Source organism: Capra hircus, chromosome 3, assembly GCF_001704415.2.
Source record: "Capra hircus breed San Clemente chromosome 3, ASM170441v1, whole genome shotgun sequence".
Taxonomy (NCBI): Eukaryota; Metazoa; Chordata; class Mammalia; order Artiodactyla; family Bovidae; genus Capra; species Capra hircus.
In genome coordinates, this window is record NC_030810.1 from 94,808,478 (window position 1) to 94,829,961 (window position 21,484).

The 21,484-nt window shown below is 34.9% G+C and overlaps 1 protein-coding gene across 1 annotated transcript in view; it reads left to right on the forward strand.

Moving 5' to 3' along the window:
- MAN1A2 (mannosidase alpha class 1A member 2) overlaps nucleotides 1-21,484 on the forward strand; it is a 158,461-nt gene that overhangs the window by 108,951 nt on the left and 28,026 nt on the right. The window contains exons 9-11 of the mRNA XM_005677802.3: nucleotides 8,741-8,856; nucleotides 12,933-13,152; nucleotides 18,862-19,034. Coding sequence (XP_005677859.1) covers nucleotides 8,741-8,856; nucleotides 12,933-13,152; nucleotides 18,862-19,034 — 509 coding nt within the window. The remainder of the gene's footprint in view (nucleotides 1-8,740; nucleotides 8,857-12,932; nucleotides 13,153-18,861; nucleotides 19,035-21,484) is intronic.

A 21,484-nucleotide genomic window follows, 5' to 3' on the forward strand; every position in this document is an offset into this window, starting at 1 on the left:
GCAGCGGCAGAAAGATATTTAGGAAAAAAGAGAAAACAAACACCACAAGAATAGGAACCAGAGTGTTCCCTGTGTTTTTTTTTTCTGAATGTTTGTTTTTATTTTCTAATTTTGTTTACCTCTATTAACCTAGTCTCATAATGGATATCTGTTACTCTTGAAGTAAAAGCATTTTTAAATAAGATGAAGATGCTATCTTGCACACCAAAATCTTAGAATACTGAAAAATAAACCACTGTTTGAGAATTACCAGCCTTTCAAATGACCAACAGTATCTCATTGATGGCATCTTAATTAAAATTATAACTCTTTCTCTTTGTCAAATGGTATTGTGAAAACTGGATAGCCACATGAAAAGGAATGAAGTTGGGTCCTTACCTTATACCACATTCAAAAGTTAAGTCAAAATGCATCAAAGACCCTAAATTTAAGAACCAAAACTATAAAACTCTTAGAAGGACAAATCTTCATGACCTTGGATTTCGCAGTGACTTCTTCAAAAGTACAGGCAACAATAGAAAAAATAAACTGGATTTCATTAAAGTTAGAAACATTTGTGCATCAAAGGATATTATTATGAGATTGAAAGACAACCCACAGAATGAGAGTTTATTTGTAAAGAAATAATACTTGCAAACCATATATCTGATAAGGGTTTAATATCCAGAATGTATAAAGAACTTCTCAAACTCATGTTGAAACTCAACAGCAAAAAGACAAATGCTCAATTAAAAAGTGGATGAAGAACTTGAATAGAGTTTTCTCCAAAGAAGATATTCAAATGGAAAATAAACACATGAAAAAAATGCTCAACATCATTATTCATTAGGAAAATGCAAATCAAAGCATAATGAGATGTCACTTCACACCTACTAGGAAGATTGTAATCAAAAGGACAGATAAGTGTGGGTGAGGATGTGGAAAAATTGGGACCCTCTCATACTACTAGTAAATGTAAAATGGTGTAGCCATTGTGAAAAACAGTTTGGTGGTTTCACAAAAAGTTAAGCATAAAATTCCATATGATCAAGCAATTCAACTGCTAGATAGATACCCAAAAGATTTGAAAGCAAAGACACAGATATTTGCATGCCAGTGTTCACAGCAACATTATTCACAATACCGGTGGAATCAAGAAGTAAGTAAGTAAAGTCACTCAGTCGTGTCCGACTCTTTGTGACCCCGTGGACTGCAGCCCACCACGGGGTCGCAGAGTCGGACTGCAGCCCACCACGGGGTCGCAAAGAGTCGGACTGCAGCCCACCACGGGGTCGCAAAGAGTCGGACTGCAGCCCACCACGGGGTCGCAAAGAGTCGGACACGACTGAGTGACTTTACTTACTTACTTCTTGATTCCACCGGTATTGTGAATAATGTTGCTGTGAACACTGGCATGCAAATATCTCTCTGTGTCTTTGCTTTCAAATCTTTTGGGTATCTATCTAGCAGTTTAATTGCTCGATCATATGGATTTTATGCTTAACTTTTTGTGAAACCACCAAACTGTTTTTCACAGTGGCTACACCATTTTACCATATACTAGTGTCCTTCAAATGGATAAATAAAATGTGGTATATACATACAGTGGTATGTTTTTTAATTATAAAAATGAATGAAGTTCTTATAAATGCTACAATATAGATGAACCTTGAAAATATTATTCTAAAATGAAAGCCAGTTGCAAAATGACAAATATTATATAATTCCAGTTATATCAAACAGCTAGAGTAGTCAAATTTAGAGAGACAGAAAGTGTATTGGGGGTTATCAGGGGCTTGGCTGAGAGGAGAATGGAGTTATTGCTTAATAGGTACGGCATTTCTGTTTGGGGTGATGAGAAAGTTTTGGAAATAATAACAATGTTTGTACCACATTGTAAATGTAATTAATGCTACTGAATAGTACACTTAAAAAATGGTAAAATGGCAACATTCATGTTATATGCGTATATTTACCACAGTAAAACTTACAGTAAAAACAATTCTTTTATTCATCCTTGTTTTTTTCCCACAAAATGAATCCAGATTACTTCTTTAGAATTTCTTCACCCGCAGCAGTTATTAATTTTGAGAATCTTGCAAAAAGAACTATTAACTGGTTGTTTTGGCAAGAGGTCTTTACAATTTTAGAGGAGCTACCCTGATATCCCTTTAGCAGCTGCAGTCCTTATTAAATTGTTCAGTTTGTTCCTTTTGGTGTTTCTGTATATTTCATATCAGCTTCTGAAAAGTATATCAAATTCCATTATTATCTTTGAGCAGTAGGCATCTGTCATAACTATAAATAGTCTGCAAAACAAACTGAATTGAACTGAAATTTAACAATTCAGCTTTGGCTAACTGTATTATAATTAGAGTAATGATAATGTCTGTGACATGCACATAGCAATCACAGAAGAATTATGGTAATTACCTTCAGGAAAAGTACTTAGCAACAGATATAAAAGAATGTAGTAAGCAACCTAGATTTAAAGGCACATCATTAATATCTTTTTTTTTTTTTGGCTTCATTTTTTCACTAGTTTTCTAAATACAGTACTTAACCTATGCCATTTAATGACTTAAGTGAAAAAGATATAGGAAACTTATCATTACTGATTGATTAAATTTCATACTACTGATTTAAAAGGTGAAAAAAGTAAGAATGGGTATAATACTTGGAGTTGAAAGACTAATCCAGGTTTTTCTGCCTAATAATTTAGGTAGCTTAATTAACCTCATGCCTTTGTTCCTTCATCTGTTATTTGTACTTATTTTATTAAGACAGTTATGTGACTCATATTTATGAGATAATGAATATATTTAAAAAATACTTCATAAACTGTGAAGCATATGATACAGATATGTTTATTCAGTTCAGTTCAGTTCAGTCTCTCAGTCGTGTCCAACTCTTTGCGACTCCATGTATCGCAGTACACCAGGCCTCCCTGTCCATCACCAACTCCCGGAGTTCACTCAGACTTGCGTCCATCGAATAGGTGATGCCATCAGGCCATCATCCTCTGTCGTCCCCTTCTCCTCCTGCCCCCAATCCCTCCCAGCATCAGAGTCTTTTCCAATGAGTCAGCTCTTCGCATGAGGTGACCAAAGTACTGGAGCTTCGGCTTTAGCATCATTCCTTCCAAAGAAATCCCAGGGTTGATCTCCTTCAGAATGGACTGGTTGGATCTCCTTGCAGTCCAAGGGACTCTCAAGAGTCTTCACCACCACCGCAGTTCAAAGGCATCAATTCTTCGGCGCTCAGCCTTCTTCATGGTCCAACTCTCACATCCATACATGACCACTGGAAAAACCATAGCCTTGACTAGGCGGACCTTAGTTGGCAAAGTAATGTCTCTGCTTTTGAATATGCTATCTAGGTTGCTCATAACTTTTCTTCCAAGGAGTAAGCATCTTTTAATTTCATGGCTGCAATCACCATCTGCAGTGATTTTGGAGCCCCCAAAAATAAAGTCTGACATTGTTTCCACTGTCTCCCCATCTATTTCCCATGAAGTGATGGAACCGGATGCCACGATCTTCGTTTTCTGAATGTTGAGCTTTAAGCCAACTTTTTCACTCTCCTCTTTTACTTTCAACAAGAGGCTTTTGAGTTCCTCTTCACTTTCTGCCATAAGGGTGGTGTCATCTGCATATCTGAGGTTATTGATATTTCTCCCGGCAATCTTGATTCCAGCTTGTGTTTCTTCCAGTCCAGCATTTCTCATGATGTACTCTGCATATAAGTTGAATAAGCAGGGTGACAATATACAGCCTTGACGTACTCCTTTTCCTATTTGGAACCAGTCTGTTGTTCCATGTCCAGTTCTAACTGTTGCTTCCTGGCCTGCATACAGGTTTCTCAAGAGGCAGGTCAGGTGGTCTGGTATTCCCATCTCTTTCAGAATTTTCCACAGTTTATTGTGATCCACACAGTCAAAGGCTTTGGCATAGTCAATAAAGCAGAAATAGATGTTTTTCTGGAACTCTTGCTTTTTCGATGATCCAGCGGATGTGGGCAATTTGATCTCTGGTTGCTCTGCCTTTTCTAAAACCAGCTTGAACATCAGGAAGTTCACAGTTCACGTATTGCTGAAGCCTGGCTTGGAGAATTTTGAGCATTACTTTACTAGTGTGTGAGATGAGTGCAATTGTGCGGTAGTTTAAGCATTCTTTGGCATTGCCTTTCTTTGGGATTGGAATGAAATCTGACCTTTTCCAGTCCTGTGGCCACTGCTGAGTTTTCCAAATTTGTTGGCATATTGAGTGCAGCACTTTTCACAGCATCATCTTTCAGGATTTGAAATAGCTCAACTGGAATTCCATCACCTCCACTAGCTTTGTTCGTAGTGATGCTTTCTAAGGCCCACTTGACTTCACATTCCAGGATGTCTGGCTCTAGATAAATGATCATACCATCGTGATTATCCAGGTTGTGAAGATATTTTTTGTACAGTTCTTCTGTGTATTCTTGCTACCTCTTCTTAATATCTTCTGCTTCTGTTAGGTCCATACCATTTTTGTCCTTTATCAAGCCCATCTTTGCATGAAATGTTCCCTTGGTATCTCTAATTCTCTTGAAGAGATCTCTAGTCTTTCCCATTCTGTTGTTTTCCTCGATTTCTTTGCATTGATCACTGAAGAAGGCTTTCTTATCTCTTCTTGCTAGTCTCTGGAACTCTGCGTTCAGATGCTTATATATTTCCTTTTCTCCTTGGCCTTTTGCTTCTCTTCTTTTCACAGATATTTGTAAGGCTTCCCTAGACAGCCATTTTGCTTTTTTGCATTTCTTTTCCATGGGGATGGTCTTGATCCCTGTCTCCTGTACAATGTCATGAACCTCATTCCAGAGTTCATCAGGCACTCTATCTATCAGATCTAGGCCCTTAAATCTATTTCTCACTTCCACTGTATAATCATAAGGGATTTGTTTTAGGTCATACCTGAATGGTCTAGTGCTTTCCCCTACTTTCTTTAATTTCAGTCTGAATTTGGCAATAAGGAGTTCATGATCTGAGCCACAGCCAGCTCCTGGTCTTGTTTTTGTTGACTGTATAGAGCTTCTCCATCTTTTGCTGCAGAAAATATAATCAGTCCGATTTCAGTGTTGACCATCTGGTGATGTCCATGTGTAGAGTCTTCTCTTGTGTTGTTGGAAGAGGGTGTTTGCTATGACCAGTGCATTTTCTTGGCAAAACTCTTATTAGTCTTTGCCCTGCTTCATTCCACATTCCAAGGCCAAATTTGCCTGTTACTCCAGGTGTTTCTTGACTTCCTACTTTTGCATTCCAGTCCCCTATAATGAAAAGGACATCTTTTTTGGGTGTTAGTTCTACAAGGTCTTGTAGGTCTTCATAGAACCGTTCAGCTTCAGCTTCTTCAGCGTTAGTGGTTGGGGCATAGACTTGGATTACTGTGATGTTGAATGGTTTGCCTTGGAAACGAACAGAGATCATGTTTATTCTAGAATTTCCTATAAGAACGCTTTAAGAATTAGCTTCTTAGAACCTCATTAACTTTATGACATGTTAAGGCAGAAAATGTAACCATTGGTATTTAGTAGTACTTTCTAATGTGTTATCAGTTTCTGAATTTCAAAAGGATCAGGGAGTGACATGGTACATCAAATTTGACACCAAGGCAGGCATGGATTAGTGGTTCAAATAAAGTCAGACTACTGGGCGATAAATTCCATAGTTAGCTAAAGATCTCAGGCTTCTGCTGTGAATTTATTTATTGAATATATAAACATCTACTGAAATAACATTCTAGAAGAGCTGATGAGAACCTGTTAGGCAGGACTGGGACTGCAGCCTATAACCTAAGTAACCTGTAACTAAATCTGTAAACCCTGGCAATAATTCACATATCTAAAAATCATTGCCTCCAAACGGTGATGACAAGACATTTACCTTTCCAAGGTTTTTCTCATTAGTTCATCTACTTTAATTTTTTGTTTTCTTCTCCTGCTCATTTGTTAATCCTTAGATCTACATTATATTGAGAAATATATGTGAGGCCAAAGTGCAAAATTTTTAAATGCCCTACATATTTTAATTACTTTTATAACTCTTACGTTCCAAAGGACCATTTGTGTCCTTTGATCATGTCTTACATGCTGTCTGAGTGAACTCCACGATGGCTCAGATATATTTTTATAAATCCCAATTTTATAACTCCCAAAGGTATACCGCTAACTTATCTCTCTGGATTTCCATGTATTTTATACCCATTTAGATATCCATTTAGTCCCTCAGATTCATCATGCCCAGGATTCAGACTCCTTCCACTTTAAGTCATTTCCCCCTCTAGTATTCCCAATTTCAGGGAAGAGCGCTGCTGTTCATTCAGTCATTTGCCTCAGCAAGAAATCTAGACTTCATCCATGACTTCTCTTTCTTCATGCTTTCAGTAAATGCTTGATAGATATCAAACCAAAAGACTATGGTAGAGTCAGGAAAGATAGATTATTTTAAGGTGTTAATAATAAGAGGTAGTTTCAGTTGACAGGTAGAAGTTAGAGATAAACCAAGAGAGAGATTCCTGAAAAGGAAAGAGAAGTGGTTAGTGTTCAGAGCTAGGCAGAGTGTATACAGTTGAGAAGGAACATTTTTTCCTCTTTAACAGGCAAGAGAAACAGATAAATTAATAGATGGGGGTACAGATAGTTGAAAGATGCATTTTTGGGGTCAGTGATCTGTATTTTTTCTGTGAATTTGAAGTTTTGTTTGTCTGCTGAGATGAGGAAGAGGTAGAGCTGTAGAGGTCTTTATTATTATTATTCTTTATTTAATTTCCCATGTTGGGTCTTAGCTGCAGCACGCAGGATCTTCGTTCCAGAGCACGGACTCTCTAGTTGTGGCACATGAGCTCTGGAACACACAGGCTCAGTAGTTGCAGCACACGGGCCTAGTTGCTCCGTGGCACATGGGTCTTTTGAAAAAGAGATTTAAAATCTCTGCTTTAGGGAATGGGAAATATCACAAATTAAGGGGTCATAGAAAACTTGACAAGCAGTGCAGAGGTTCTCATTGATGGTGAAAATTGTGAATTTGAGGATAATAGCAAAGTAGACTCTCAGGTGGGCTGATATTTTACTGGCTGGGTGCAATAGGTAAACAGTGGAGTAAAGATCACCTGTTGCTTCCTTTCCTATCCAGCCTAGACTATATAGTATCTGAACCAATGTGAGAATACCTTTAGTCTTTTGTGTTATCTGTCCTACAAATCCAATGCTTGTATCAACTCAGCTGTGTACCTTTTTCATTCATCTATAGTCAGCTGAGCATTGCTCGTGAAAATCATCAATAATAAAGGTTAAAGTCACTACAAATTTATAACAAAACTGGGTCCTAGTGTCTTGGACAGTAAAGAATCTGCCTGCAATGCAGGAGACCTGGGTTCGATCCCTGGGTCAGGAAGAACCTCTGGAAAAGGAAATGGCAACCCACTCCAGTATTCTTGCCTGGAAAATCCCACGTACAGAGGAACCTGGTGGGCTTGCAAAAAGTCAGACACAACTGAGCGACTAAGATGACTACAAATTTATAATTTGCAATTCTAACTGGATTACCAGTACCCCTGACAGCTCTAACTTTGATCAGTTTACTTTCTTTTTCTTTGCTCTCTTTAAATCTTCTGTATAAAACTTCTATCCATCTTCATCTGTCTTTTCACCATTTCTTTTTAATTTCCTGCACAATTTTAGTATTTATGTATGTCTTTAGTAAAAAGTATTTATATAGATTAAGAAGATAGAATTAAAAAAAAATTCCAGAGTGAGTCTCAGTTTATTTTAAAAGATGAATTAAAACAAATTGTTGATGTTACTGATTCCAAATATCCTTTTTATTTTGTTTACTTGCTTTTGTAAAAACAGTTTTATTAAGGTAAAATTGACATACAATAAGCTGTATGTGTTTGAAGTATACGTTTCAATAAGCTTTAAAATAAGTATATACTTAAGAAAACTGTCACTCCAATCAAAATAATGAACATATGTTCACCCCAAAAGACTTCCTCATACGCCTTTGTGATTTTTTCTCTTACTCCTCTTCTCACTCCTTTCTCAAGCAACCAGTGATCTGCTTTCTATCATTATAGATAGGTTTGTATTTTTTAGAATCTTCTATAAATGCAATCCTTTGTATGTACTTATATTTTTTCTGGCTTCTTTAACTCAGCATAATTATTTTGAGCTGCATCCATGTTGTGTGTATCAGTAGTTCTGAATGTAATCCCACTTTGTGGAATTTGTTTATCCATTCACCTGTTGATGGACATTTGGGTTATTTTCACTTTGGGGCTGTTACAGATAAAGTGCTGTGAACACACAAGCCTTCTAGTGGATGTATGTCCTTTTTTTTCTCATGAGTAAAAATCCAAGAGTGGAATATTTGTATTTTATGATAGATATATATGTTTATCTTTTAAAGAAACTGCCAAATTGTTTTCCAAAGTGGATGTACCATTTTACATTCCTGTCAGTGGTGTTCTTCCACGTACTCATCAATACTTGAAAAAGACTACTAACAGTGTAAAATATCACATCCAGCAGAAAAAGATTTTCTAGAAAATTGGGTTCAGATGTAGAGAAAAGTGATTATGGTACCCTCCTACTGGATTAAATTTGAAGTATGTTGGCAATAGGGCTGTCAAAATAATGTTTAAATTATTGATACATAATATAGTCATTATAATTAAAAAATATTTTTTGTCCTCTATCTTCTCTTTCTTCCACCTCCATCCTTTTTCTGTTGCAGATCATACATCAGTTGGCGGGCTAGGAGACAGTTTTTATGAGTACTTACTAAAAGCATGGTTGATGTCAGATAAAACAGACCATGAAGCCAGAAAAATGTATGATGATGCTGTTGAGGTAATTATTATCGGAACATTTACCTGCTTAACATCTCAAATATATTATGTATTTGATAGAAATTGATGAACATCCTGTACATATTTTATTATTTACATTCACTTAGAGTTTGTTAGTATTTCAATATAATAGTCATATATTATTTTCCTTTATTGTAGCACTTTAATTGTTGGAGAATTTAGTGTAGGATATTTATGTATGAAAATTTATTTCAGTTATTTGTAGCTATTTTCTGCAGAGCCTGGAAAAACTTCTGACTTAACATACTTTTCCATAAACATTTCTATTTTGAAATGACCAATTAAACCTACACATCGAGAGCCTTATAGGTGAAATGTGAGGACAAAACTCTTATAGTATTTTTTACATTTTATAGTATTTGCACTGTTCTGATTCCTTTTACATATGTGAAATCATTTAATCTTCTCTACCGTTTTACTCATGAGACCTCAAGGTGCAGAGAAGTAAAGTTTGCATAGCTTAGTTAGTGATGGAACCCATATCTGAACAGTCTAGGTCCAGAGCCTGTACTCTTAACCCCTCTTCTATATTTTATATTTATGTAACCTTGTGCTACAGTGTTGTGGTAATTTAAAATCGGGACAGATTTCATTCTTGGAAACACTTATATGTGGCATTTCCAAGTGTTAGTCACTTTATAAATTATTTGCTTCTGATCTAGTATAAACCCATATTCCTTTAATCATTTAACCACTTTTAAAAGTTGTATATTTTATACACAGCAACACCATTCTGACTCTAGTCAATGACCCATACTCAGAGTTATAGTTCTTTTGTCTTTAAGTTAAACCAAGGATCTTATTACCCATATATATCCTCACTTTTTAAGGAACTAATCTCTGTAGTTTTATAAAAATGCACAGGAGTTGAACTGATATGTTGCATTGTACTGGTTTGCCTACCATAGGTATAAATGTTTCTTGAAGGAGTGTGTTGACTAAGAAAATGAACTAAATTATAATCAGGAATCTGTACTTTAGTAGATGACTTCTAAAATTCTTTATGAAGACTTACATTTTGAAAAGTTGAAGAATTTTATTCTGTTATTAAACTTTAAACCTAGAAATTTTTATGATGCAGGTATAAAGTTACTATCTGGGAAGAATGTAGTATTTTTAGTATCACAGTGTTGAAAATAGCCACCCATATCAACCCTACTAGATTGTGGCTTCTTTGAAGACAGACTAATTTATTTCTTATTGTCTTGCATGACCTGAAACAATAGGTATTCAGTAAGTATTTGATAAATGAGTGTATTTAATATTTTTATTTTTGATAAAGTGTTACATGTCATATATTGTGTAGTCATTTTTTCCTTCATAGTTTGCTGCTTTCTTGTAATAATTTAAATCTGAAAACATTTTCTCTTTTATTTTAAATAATTTTTCCTACAGGGAAAAGAACATATTTGTCCTTGTTTTAAAATTATATATATTAATACTTTTAAAAGCATGATGCCTGTTTTGAAAGTTAATCTCATAAATTAAAATTTATTTTCCGTGAATCATCTGCTATATAAGTTGTATGTCCTAATTTTCTTTCTATATTTGTTTTCTGTATCCTGTTTTTATTAGTCCTTAGGTCGAAAATGGGCACCTATTAAATAACCAGTTAGCTAACTTTCATTTTGAGACGTGTATGCAGTTTTTGTAATGTTAATTATCTTTGATAACAATTATGTTAGAAGATAGAGTATATACAGATAGTAAAATTAATGACATGTTATATGCATGGAGGAGATAGGAATGATTACGAATTTTAAGATTCATTCTAATTTAAGATAAATCATTTGTAAATTTGTCTTTCTAAACTAGTGTATTTAAATTATTCCATCCTCGTCTGGCCTTCCTCTATACTTACAGGTATCCACATCCGTGGTTCTTACATGTTAGCTTTCTTTTTAAAAATTGTGTAGTTATGGATTTTATATTCTGATCAAGTTTATATTTAGTCCTTATTTGAAATAACAAAAACTATACCTTTTATTCGGTCCTTTTGGAGCATTACTTTCTTGCTCACACTTGTTCAAAAAATGTCAAACTTCTGAATGGCAGTTACTCTTAAATTGAACTCTTAGGCTTTTGTCTCATTTTTAGAGACAAGGGAGCTGTGCAAGAAATTTTAGGAGTCTGTAAGAGAATTGTTGGTACAAAGTCCTGTCTTTACCCGCCTTCTACTTTAACCCCAGTAGGCCAATGGGGATATGTTTAGATATCTTTTACTCATAACATAGTAAGATTTATATTACTATAAATAGTAATTAACTATAAATTACTATAAAAATTACTATAAATATATTTATATTACTATAAATCTACTATACTATATTACTGTGATGAGCAGAAGTAACAAAGTGATACAAATATCACACAAAGATTTAGAATCTAAACTATGGATATTGTCCTTTAGGCATTTATTGGGTGCCATATATATATATATACACACATATATATAGGCTTCCCTCGTAGCTCAGTTGGTAAAGAATCGCCTGCAATGCAGGAGAACCCAGTTCAATTCCTGGGTTGGGAAGATCCACTGGAGAAGGAATAGGCTATCCACTCCAGTATTCTGGCCTGGGGAATTCCGTGGACTGTATAGTCCATGGGCTCTTTGGAGTTGGATACAACTGAGCGACTTTCACTTTCACCTTATATATGGAAAACATGCTGGATACCATGAGGTCCAGAAAGATTAAAAAAAAAAAAACATTGTCCTGTATTCAAAAGGAAGTAATCTTTTCATTATAAAAACTAATTTTTCATTTGTGCTTGAGTATTACAGTTAAAGCAACAATGAATGTTTATTATCATTATGATTATCAGCTACCCCTCTTTGCTCAACAGGCTACATAAAATTATCAAAGAGTACTATTTATTTATAAAATGACTTAAACATTATCGTTGAAGGCATCCTGCAGGGCTTGTGGAGTGTAAGATGACGAGTAAGGCATAGTCCTTATGTTTCTGTAAAACAAACATTATTGTGACAAAGAATATAGAAAAAACATTTGAAAGCTGATCGTTATTGAGCTTGTCAGAGAACAGCCCATAATAAATATGAGTTGAGTCTTAGTACCTTTTATTATCAGAAAAGTATAATATTTAATCATGTATAATAATTTCTACTAAAGAGAATTAAATTAATGCAGTTCCTTATAGTTTTACAAAGAAGGTGAAGAATTAATCTTTAGCCCCTCTCAACAAAATCTAAGAACATGGTCCAAAGGAACAAAGCTCTTACAATTTTTCGTTTTTAAAATTAAGCATGATTGTTGAACTCTACTTTGTGTTATATTCAGATTTAATAAAGATTTCTTTCATCATTCCCATTCCTTTAAGTAAAGTTGACATTTCGGAAGAAGTAAAATTGGCATTTTAGGAGAATGGATAAAATTGATATTATCTCATGGCCTCTCTTAACCATGGCACAGCCTCCAAAACAAACGCCTGAGTTTTTGAAGTAAGGGACTAAGGAGTTATGTTTGAACTTTCAGTTTATTTTTCTAAATTTTATAACATTAAGATATTTCACCTACTAAACCTTCTTAAAATACTTGGACAATTATATGAAAAAGAAGCCATTTTAACTAATTATCAAAATCATATTTTTCTGTTTAACCTGAGTGTTGCTCTTTCTATTCCCATTTTGTTGTATGAAATAGAAAATAAGTTAGCAGGGTCTCTGAGTTATAACTTGTCATCCTGACCTCAACTGACTGATTATTATGCATTTCATTTAGAGCAAGAAGAAAAACAGTAATATGAGTAATGTTAGGTTGAAAGGTAATCTTCAGACCAGTCTCCTCTCTCCCACCTTGTCTCATAGTAGTGATTGAAATGCTTGTTTAAGATTATATGTTAAAAAAAAAAAAAAAGATTATATGTAACTTGATTGTTCATTCCCAAACTTAATTATTGTAAATTAAGTCTTTCAGTTCAGGATAGTTACTGCTTTGTAGAATATCATCTTACCAAGGTTTTGTGCCAGAAGGATGTAGTAAATCTGAATACTAACACTTTGCCTCTAAAATTTTGAATATCTACTCTTTCTTATAGGCTATAGAAAAACATCTTATTAGGAAGTCTCGTGGAGGTCTTACCTTTATTGGAGAATGGAAGAATGGGCACTTGGAAAAGAAGATGGGACATTTGGCCTGCTTTGCTGGGGGAATGTTTGTACTAGGAGCAGATGGTTCCAGAATGGATAAAGCTGGACATTATTTAGAGCTAGGGGCGGAAATTGCACGTACATGTCATGAGTCCTATGACAGAACTGGTAAGGATATTAATAATGCTAATTGTTTAGTTTAAAATAATCTTAAGATAAAAATATGTCCAGAAATTAGAAGGAAAATAAATAGGCATTTTTCACTTCAAAATAATTTATTCTAACATAGTAAATTATTTTTTTAAACTTGAAGTTTAATTCTAAATATGTGTTCCTGAATATTTTTTTAAATTATTATTCTGAATTCTGTTTTTTTAAATAAAGATTTTGAAGAAGTTGTTTTAAAGACAATAGGTAGGGCTTAATGTGTGGGATAACATTATTTTAATATAGAAAAATTAGTTTATTTCACTTCTATAAAATGAGTTGCTTAAAAGAATATAGAATTGATTTAGGTTACATGCCTTGCCTATCTTGTAAAAATAGGAATAGCCAAAAGATATTAGTTAAATTGAATATATAATTGGTATCTAGATAACTGGTAGTTTGTCTCTTAGTTCACCAATAATTTTTAAGTTGTTAGTGCCTTTAAAAAGAAGTTTTCATGTTGCTTTAGGGAAATAGGTGATATTTCTGGACTTCAGTGTCCTCACCTAAAAAAATGGAATGATTCTCAGTTTTACAGGTGACAACAGTTGGTTCCTGAGGGTGAAAAACATTGTTGTATGTGCGCCTGTGCACACGCACATATGCATTCATGCATTTAGTCATAGATAGGTAAACAGTATATATCTATTTGTTAAATATAGAATTTCATTGAAGGAGAAGGCAATTAGATTTAAATAAAAGCCTGAAGAATAGCATTGAGAAACACTGAGCAAGGTCTTCCAAGTTTTTCCTCTGGCTTTAAAAATGAATGTGCGTGAAATAATGGATAATGGGCTCCCTGAAAAACTGAAAGCTAGGAATTTCTATTGTGATTTCAGAAATTGAATTGTTGCTTTAGTTAAATAACTGAATTTGTGTTTCAGAGTTAACATATCATCAGGTACTATGACACTGATATGATTGGTTTAAAATTTATCCTAGTTTATTAATGTCATATTTTTATATAATAAGGAATTGAACTTACTATGAAATTGACCTTTCGTTTTATCTCAGTAACTAAGTGAAGATTCCATTTCTTGACAAAATATAACTAAGTCAAAAGGACATTGAAGCAGAGATCGTTTTGTGGTGATTTAACTTAGTACATAATGCATCTGAATTCAGTGACCTGAGTTAGAAATGGAAGTTAAAGTATATTGTAGAATATCAAATACATACTTAAAATATAGCTGAAATTAGTATGACATAGAAGAACAGAATGGATATTAAGTGTTTGTACTAGGACCCATGATAGTAGTACTTGTTATGCAAATTTTGACCACAAATCAAATACTGGATCTAAAATAGTAGGATTTCATGCAACAAACACATTAAAATGTAGTCTATTATGGTTATTATAATTAATCATTCATTCCATTAAACATGAAGCACATATTTTGTGCTGAGCATTATGCTGGATTCTTATGGGTTAAAGTGTGAACAGATGTCTTCCTTGCCTTTGAAAAATTCATAGAATACCAGCGTTATGAAAGGATTCGTCATATTACTGTACAGTTCTGACTTTCACATTTCATAATGATATTGCCAGTGCTGATTTGAAACACTGATACTATGAAAAGAACGTGTGAGCTAGGTTGAAAAGTCCCATGTTCCACTATTTGTTATCTGAGTCTTAGGCAAATCATTTAACCTTCCTAAGCCTCAGTTGCTCCATCTGCAAAATATTGGAATAATAATATCCAACCTGTCTTCTACAGAATGTTTTGAGTTTAAATACGATTTTTGAAAATGCAGTCTATGGTTGTTGCTGTCATGCTTGTTCTGATGTCGTTTTCATATTGCCGGTCAATGAACCTGTGGCTCTCTTTCCCATGGTATGCCCCAAAAGATTACTATTTGATTTGTATCCTGTATTTTCAAGTCTTTCACGGTTTTTACTTATCTTTAATCTCCAGCTTAGATCTTTTAATTAAAAAGTACAGTCCTAGTTTTGCTTACTTCCCTCCAGGTTATTACATCTTCTGCTGTATTTTCTTATAGCTGTGCTATAATTTTTGGCTAACTTGTTTAAAAATATATCCACTTCTTAGTAGTTATTTGAGTTAATTTCATGCAGTAATTACTGCCTTGGGATTTCACTTCAGTTTGTTGGAATTAGAATTAACATTATTTCAAAATCTGGTATTCTTCATATATTCCGCTTACTGATAAACATGGCCTACTGCTTAATATTTAGCTAGGTTTGTAGGAAACACTGCTGAATCTTCATGAAACAGAGCAGTAATTTAGTGTTGTGTGCTAGGTTGCTTCAGTTGTGTCTGACTCTTTGTGAACGCATGGACTGTAGTCCACCAGGCTCCTCTGTCCTTGTGAATTCTTCAGGCAAAAATACTGGAGTGGGTTGCCATGCCCTCCTCCAGGGGATCTTCCCGACCCAGGGATCAAACCCATGTCCTGTATGTCTCCTGCATTGGCCAGTGGGTTCTTTACCACTAGTGCCACCTGGGAAGACATTATATCTACATGGGAAGCTAGATTGATACATTGTTTTAGTTTATTCATACCTCAGGTATGAAAAGTGAAAGTGTTGGTCACTCAGTGATGTCCGACTCTTTGCAGCCCCATAAACTATAAGCCTGCTGGTTCCACTGTGCATAGAATTTTCCAGGCAAGAATACTGGAGTGAGTTGCAAATTCCTTCTCCAGAGAACTTCCTGACCCAGGGATTGAACTCGGGTTCCCTGCATTGCAGGCAGATTCTTTACCATCTGAGCCACCAGGGAAGCCCATATTCTGAGGTATAATGCAAAATTAATGGCAAAGCAGATCTTAAGACTTCCAGAATATAGTACTTTCTCTATCTGGGTTTCTAGATTAAAAAGACAGACAACTGCTGGACATTATTTAAAAAATGACCATTATATAACTTAATTTACTTCACATTGGAATTGGATAAAACCTTCCTTAGACTATGTGCTATCACATCTCGGGGGGGGGGAATTTAATCTGTTTAGATATAACACATCCAATGGACAACATCCATTGAACATGGAGAAATGGACATATTTTAAGAGTTTTTACAGCTATTGTTTCCTTAAGAGAAGTTAATGGGAAAGGATACAGGAAAATAGTTTAAATTCTTCTCTTGCTATTAGACCTTTCAAACTGTAGTAAGATTGCACGTCCAAGAATATTCTTTGTGCTTTTTCAGTTCAGTTCAATCGTTCAGTCATGTCCAACTCTTTGCGACCCCATGGACTGCAGCACGCCAGACTTCCCTGTCCCTCACCAACTCCTGGAGTTTACTCAGACTCAAGTCCTTTGAGTCAGTGATGCCATCCAACTATCTCATCCTCTTTGTCATGTGTTTTTTAGCTTTTGTTAAATATCCTTTGTTGACTTAAATTCTTCCATCTCTACAGATTCTACCTGCCTTGAAGGACACCTATGAATATTTCCCATGACTTTACAAACCTGTGCCTGCTTTAAAATTATCTCTTACTGTCTTACAACTGACTTTTTATTTCAATTGATATTTTACTTTCATTTTTAAAATTTGTGCGTATCTCTTTCCTTCACCTTCATTATATGATTTCTGCATCCTCTAGAGTTCTTTTTACTCAAGCACTGAATTATTTATGATTTTGACTCAGTTTTTACTTGTTGGATTAGTTATTTTCCCTTTAGAAATGATGTATCAATTGTAAGTGGGAAATTTTAGGTAAGGAATAGAAATTAAGTAGAGGTAGAATGTTATGAAATTATTTTTTACAACATTGCTTAAGCAAAAGAGCACCTGAGAAGTAATGCCCTCAGAAACATCAAAGCAAAGATTTGGCAAAAATAATGGATATGGTATGTGTATTAGACTTGTATGTTTTTACTCACCAACTCCTCATGAATGAAGTTATGAATGATTAATCAGTGAAATAAAAATTTTAGTAAGAAGTCTAAAATATTAGTTCCACACAGCCAATGTCTACTTTAATTCAAGTGATATCATTATGATTATGGGATTATTATCTAATTTAAAGTTAGCCTTAAAAGGTTAACATTTGAAAACTCCATACAATCACTTAACAGTTCTGGTCTTTGAGAAAAGGAAAACATGAAACCCAGAATAAATGACTTTTGTTCCTATTTATTGGATTACTCTCATTTCGGTGCCTATGATGTTTGTTTGACTTTTCTTATTTTAAAAACATTTTTAAATGACAAACAATATTTGATTGTATGCCAGATCTTGTCAGTAAGCTGAGTAGAAGTTTTCTTGCAATATATTGATAATTTCTTGGTTAGTCCTTACCTTACATCCCATTGAGGAGGTGGTCAGAACTATATGAGCACACATAAGGTTTTGCATGCAATTTCAGAGGCTTCTCAGACACAACATTATCTCCCTCTTCGAAAGCCTACCATGGAGTTATGTCCTCAGGTTAAAAACGCCTGCTTAGGTTCTACTTTAGTTCTCCAAGACTTAGCAATAATAACTTGGTTTTTAGCTCTCTTCTGGATCATGGTTTGCTTTTAATAGAGCTACCATCACTACATTGTTTTTTGGTTTTGTGTTTTTTCTTCAGTGTGGGCAGTGATATGACATGCTTTATTTTAATTATGATTATTTGGAGTTTATGATGTCACCCTTATAATGCTAAAATTTGGCCATTGCAAACGTCATGCTAACAACTGTGGCATGCTTTTGTTTTGGCATGGTTCTTATGCTGCCTTTTCTGAGAAAATATAAAAGTATCTAGCATTTCTTGAAAGAAGTGAGAGACCTTGAAATTATTTGGCATGGATACAAACTAGTAAAAAGAAAGAAAGGTGAGAGCTGAGAGTGGTAATTGTGTGTGACTCCAACATCCCAGTGGAGGTTGATTTTTATATTGCCCTGGTTTAGAGTGCTGGGTGTGATTAGAAAGAGGTTCTTTAAAAGTCTTTCATGTAGTACTATATTCCAGCCTGAATGGAAATCATATCATTTAAGGTATTTTATGTAATGTTATATATGTGTAATGGCCATATTTCTTTTTTCTTTAACTGTAGTTGATTTACAGTATTGTTAGTTTCAGGTATTTATTCAGACTGATAAATAGGCAGTTTACTGATGAAATTCTTAGTGGTGGGCGATTTGAACCTCTTCCTAGCTGTATATACAGAGGTTATAGAAGAGAGATGATTTTTAAAACTAGCTTAAGTTTTAAAATGTATTGCTTCTTAACGTACTATGGTATACTTTAAAAGATTATAATCTGCAACTAAATCTAACTCAAAATCTGAGCTCTGAAATGTTTTTTTACATGTATGTGTTATGTTAAAAAGACTTAAATTGTCTTGACTTTCTAAAAAGTAATTTTGCACAATACAGTCATTTATCTGTTTCATTTGATTTTGGACCAAAACAGAAATGTAATGTGCTTATGTCTAGCCTTACATTTGTTTCTAAAGAATTACTAGACTCTTGTGTCACTTTAGTTAGATGTAGCAGTATGTTGATAAATATTATTTATGAAAAATATTTCGTGTCAGAATAATAGAAATATTTATAAGAAAATGTGGAGCTTTTAAAGTCACTGATTTTACAAAACAACAACAATAAAACAGCTCTAAAATTACTTCATACTGTATTATTTCAAGGGAGGAAACATCTCTGGCAAACCCAACAAAAATGGTTTATTGTGCTCATTTATTTCTTCTGTCATGTTACAGCATTAAAGCTTGGTCCTGAATCATTCAAGTTTGATGGTGCAGTAGAAGCTGTGGCAGTCCGGCAGGCTGAAAAGTATTACATCCTCCGTCCAGAAGTCATTGAAACCTATTGGTACCTGTGGCGATTCACTCACGATCCAAGATACCGGGAGTGGGGCTGGGAAGCAGCACTGGTAAATAAGCCAATATTTCATTTTATGTGCAAGACTGTTAAATTAAGCCTCTTACAGTGCCATGTGTCCTCATCCATGTTACTTCATGTTTAGAATCATTTAAATGGCAGTTTTTCACTATGATTATAAAATTTCTATACTTGACTATTAACGATTAACCTCTAGAGTAAAGTAAAATCATTGTAAAATTGCCCAGATTCACAGCTTAGGTAGATTAACCCCCATTCACTTCAGTTTGTGTTCAGAGTAATTCCTTAGTGGCACTACAAGGATTATTGAATTGTTAAAATTTTTCTACATTGAAAGATAAAGCCAACACACGCACATACTCTCTATCTCTCCATATATGTGTGTGTGTTGTGTGCATGCTCAGTCATGTCTGACCGCAACCCCGTGGACTGTAGCCCCCTAGGCTCCTCTGTCCATGGGATTTTCCAGGCAAGAATACTGGAATGGGTTGCCATTCCCTACTTTCTGACCTAGGGATCAGACCCACCACCTCCCTTGTGTCTCCTGCATTGGCATGCAGATTCTCTACCACTGTGCCACCGGGGTGTGTTTATTCACACACATATATTGGAAATGAGGAATTTTTAATGGTTAGTAAGTAAAGTAAGCAAATGGTTTACTTATAAAACGCTAGCCTTTCAGAGAATTCCCTTGTCATCAGTACCTGGGAGAAAGAAAAATCAATAAGATTTTTCATGAAAGTATAGCTTATCACTGGAAGTGAGGAAGTGTTTTATTCTCTGAGATACTAATTATGATAAATAGTACTAATTACAATGGATAGTCATATTCAAATTATTTACCTTAAACTTGGAGTCTAGATAGAACCAAAGACATTCTAGGTGAGATAGATAGTGTTAATAAATTGTGCAGACAAGAATGTGTAAGATGTATTTTAGATCAGAATATAGCCCAGTTTATGTAAAAAGAAGGTTTCACGGGTCAACTAGACAAACAAAAGTTTGGAGCCATTATGTAGATAGTTTTGCATGTCAGGTCAAGGCATGAATGCTTTACTCAGTGTTCAGACATCATACACACACACTTTTCTCATGTACTATGCAAGTGTTTCTCATTTGCAAAGTAGGGGTAGAAGGTCCTTTGCCTAGCTCACAAGCTCTCTGATCTTTTTCTTCTCCATCTCTTACCCACTAAAACTCCTTATCTTTAAGAGTCCATCCTGGGACTTCTAAAGGTTTTTGAAAGGGGAAGGAACTGTTGAAGACGTTTTAGTGGAGAGTAACACAACAAAAGGATCTGATTGTAATCTGCAAGTTGGTGGGTTTTGGAGACCACTGCAATAATGTAGAAATGATGTGATAAAGACTTGAACTAAGGTGAGGACACTTACGTGTCATTTGTCATTCAGACGTAGATGTTCTTTATGGAGTTTAAGAGACTTTTTAACAGAAGCAAGGTGATTACAAATACAGAGCAGGAACAGACAAAGCATTTATTGTTGCTGCTTTTCTCTGCCTGGGTCCAAAATTGGGACCACAGCTGTTAGGGGAACTTTGTGCAGGAGGGTCCTGCCACAGTTGAGAAAGAGACACAGTGTTGGCACAGTGGTTTGAGAATAGGACACACACACACTTCTGTTGTGTAGTAACAGCTTACTAGTGCTGAGGTAAACCAATATATAGGAGAAGTGAGTGAGTGTTAGTTGCTCAGTTGTGTCTGACTCTTTGCGACCCCATGGACTGTAGCCCGCCAGGCTCCTCTGTCCATGGGATTCTCCAGGCAAGAATACTGGAGTAGATTGCCATTCCGTTCTCCAGTATAGGGGAAAGAGGTAAGGTAATCCCGCAATGAATATGACTTGAATGTCCCCTAACATTTAATGCTTCTTATTTAGAGGAATTATGTAAAAATGAATAGTTTAAATGTTAATTAGCTCTTCTTCAGAAAGGAGGAAGACCACATAAGAAAAGTAACAAGGCTAGAAACAGTAAGCCACAGCAAAATGATGAGTTAAATAACCATACCTTCATTCAGTTTCTGTGGGTTTGGTGGAATAGAGAAAGAAAAGAACCATATGTGCTTTCAGCTTTCTCTGTATGGCTTAATTGTAAAGTGTAATACACCTACAAAAGCAGAATGTTTGATAGTTTTGAGTTAACAGGGTTTTGAATAGATTCTGTTTAATTCAGAATATTTTATTCAGATATGTTCAAAGATGAAGAAAGACAAATTAAGAATATGAACTCCCCTTTGGGCAGTAGAACATAGTAGTTAATAATAATGTGGAGCAAACTACTCTTTGCCTCAGTTTTCCCATCTGAATAGTAAAGCTATTAAGATAGCCTCATAGGGTTGTTAGAAATTTAATTGTTAATAGGTTTAAAGCTCTTAAGCCTTCAGCATATAGTAAATTCTTAATGATTGTTAGCTCTCAATGTTTGTGATTATTCTTGTAATAGGTGTGAGGGTGGGCTCTTCCT